Source organism: Merops nubicus, unplaced genomic scaffold (genome assembly GCF_000691845.1).
Source record: "Merops nubicus isolate BGI_N331 unplaced genomic scaffold, ASM69184v1 scaffold32263, whole genome shotgun sequence".
Classification (NCBI taxonomy): Eukaryota; Metazoa; Chordata; class Aves; order Coraciiformes; family Meropidae; genus Merops; species Merops nubicus.
Genome location: NW_008598764.1, coordinates 1 through 2,298, shown reverse-complemented (window position 1 = coordinate 2,298; position 2,298 = coordinate 1). Strand labels below are relative to the sequence as shown.

General features: G+C 63.3%; 1 protein-coding gene across 1 annotated transcript; it reads right to left on the bottom strand.

The window, feature by feature from the left end:
• Positions 1-11: 11 nt before the first annotated feature.
• RRP9 (ribosomal RNA processing 9, small subunit (SSU) processome component, homolog (yeast)) lies at positions 12-2,268 on the bottom strand (the record flags this gene model as incomplete). Its single annotated transcript, XM_008937171.1, has 10 exons — positions 12-117; positions 210-283; positions 400-479; positions 579-724; positions 804-866; positions 1,055-1,189; positions 1,274-1,374; positions 1,476-1,568; positions 1,799-1,923; positions 2,121-2,268. Coding segments are annotated over 10 exons (1,071 nt in total), but the record flags the coding sequence as incomplete, so codon positions are not given.
• Between the last annotated feature and the right edge of the window lie 30 nt (positions 2,269-2,298).

Genomic DNA, 2,298 nt, shown 5'->3' with positions numbered 1-2,298 from the left:
GGGCCAGGGTGCTAGGAGCTGTCAGGGGCTTTGGGGCTGGGGGGTGCTGCTCTCTGTTTCAGGGGGATGATGCAGATGCTGTTTTTGGCTTCTTTGAGTCTCCACCACCGGCCGAGACTGTAGATAAGAGAGACGGGTGTCACCCTGTGCCAGCCCCCAGAGAAGGGGGGACTGCACCACCAGGCAGTGTGGGGGAAGGGGGACACTACCGGTGCTCCTGCCCGATGCCTGCCACCAGGAAGTCACCAGCTGTTGAGAACTTGAGACTGTTGACAAAACCCACCTGGAGGGGACAGGGCAGGAATGAGGAGCTCCCACAGCCTCCTCCTGCTACCCAGAAAGGGGAGGCCCTACAAAGAGAGCCCTGCTCCAGCACCCCCGACCTCTCCCCATCCATACCAAGGGGATGTCCCAGAGGGGCTCCAGCTTCCGAAAACCCTCACTGCACTTCCAGAGTTTCACAGTGCCACTGTGGGAGCCTGGGGCAGAGAGAGGAGACTGCCATGCACCACGACCTGAGGAAGGGCGCAGGATGGGCCCCCTCTGCACCCGTGCTCCAGAGTGGCTGCCACACGCACCTGTAGCCAGGAGGTCACTGTTGCGCAGGGCGGCCACCGCCGAGATCCAGTAGGGCTGCTGGAGGCCCTGGGCGTCCTGCATTCCGTGCGCCTGCCGGGCCAATGCCAGCGGCTTCTTCCGTGTCAGCCCCCACAGCGCTACGGACCTGACGGGGTGGGGAGCGGTGAGGGGGCTGAGGGGGCACCACCCCGCAACCCTGGACACCGTCCCGGCCCTGTGCTCACCCGTCATCGGCACCTGACACCATGTGCTCCTCGTTGATGAGCTGGATGCAGTCAATGGAGCCCCTGTGACAAGAAGGGACAACTGCCATCAGCTATCAGTGTGCTTTGGGATCCTATCTAGGAGACAAGGGCTTACCGGGACATCAGCAGCCCCAGGGTGCCAGCCAGCTCCTGGTGATGCTTGGCACCTGCACATCACTGCCCAGGTGGGACACAGCTACCCACTGTCCCCTCTCCCACCCCAGACCTACTGGTGCCCGCAAAACACGAGCTGTGACTCCTCCGGGATCTTCCAGAGCCGCACGGTGCAGTCCCGTCCCCCCGACGTCACACAGCACTCCCGGCTCAGGCTGTCCAGCCCCGTGATGATGTCCTGGTGCCCGAACCTGGAGAAGCAGATGGCAAAGAGCTGTGGCAAGCCAGGGCATCCCATGGTGGCTGTGTCAGCGGGGGCCCCTCACAGCTCTTACAAGGTTTCCACGTATGCGTTCTCTGCCACGTTCCAGACCTTGACGCAGCGGTCGTGGGAAGCGCTGTACAGCTGGTGTGTGCCCTTCTGGAAGGACAGGCCCTGCGGGGGGAATGGACGGACGTGGGCACGGCAGCGAGGAGCTCTGAGGAGGATGCAGCTGCCCGGCCCTTCAGGCACCGTGGCCGATTCCCCTGACTTACCGAGACGGTATCGCGGTGCCCGGTGAAGATGTGCAGGCGCTTGCAGGTGGCTGCGTCCCAGATCATGATCAGCTTGTTCCTGTCTCCCGTGGCCTGGCAGAGAGCAGGGGATGCCCAAGACCTGCCCCTCGGGGACACGCGGCCCCCCCGCCTCCACTCCCACCCCACGTGCTGTATTGGTCCCAAGGAGCCATTCTTGTCCCAGAGCTACTTTAACCCAGTGAGGTACATCTGGAGACGAGACACAGCTCCCTAGGAGAAGACGCGCTCCCCACAGCTATCTCTCCACCCCACACAGAGGTGTGAGCACCCTCTCCCCATACCAGGTACTTGCCATCTGACGAGATGGCCATGCAGAGGACTTGGGACACGTGCCCCATGTGCCGCTCCTCGCTGACTTTCTTCCCTCCAGGGACCACACACAGCCTCTTCCCGCTCTCCACATCCCCTGTGGGAAGGGCGTCACCGTCAGCCCCTGGGAGCCTCCCAGCACTCCAGAAAGCACCAACGAGCTTCCCACAGAGCTCCAAGCAACGCGTGTGCACGTCCCCAGAGGGGCCAGGTGCCAAGCCACCCCCCCGGGCACCCACGGCCCTGCTGCTGGGTACAGGCTGGGACCAGAGCCAGTCACAAGGGAACACTTGCATTTGATGAGGGAGCCGTCCTTGGAAGCGGAAAAGATGAACCTGTCGTCTGGAGAAATGACCAGGCAGGTGACGGGCAGCTGATGTCCCCGCAGCACACGGATGCTGGCTGGGTCAGGAGGCTGCACCTGAAGGGAGAGCAGGATGTGAGCAGGATGCCGGGTACCGAGGGGCACAGC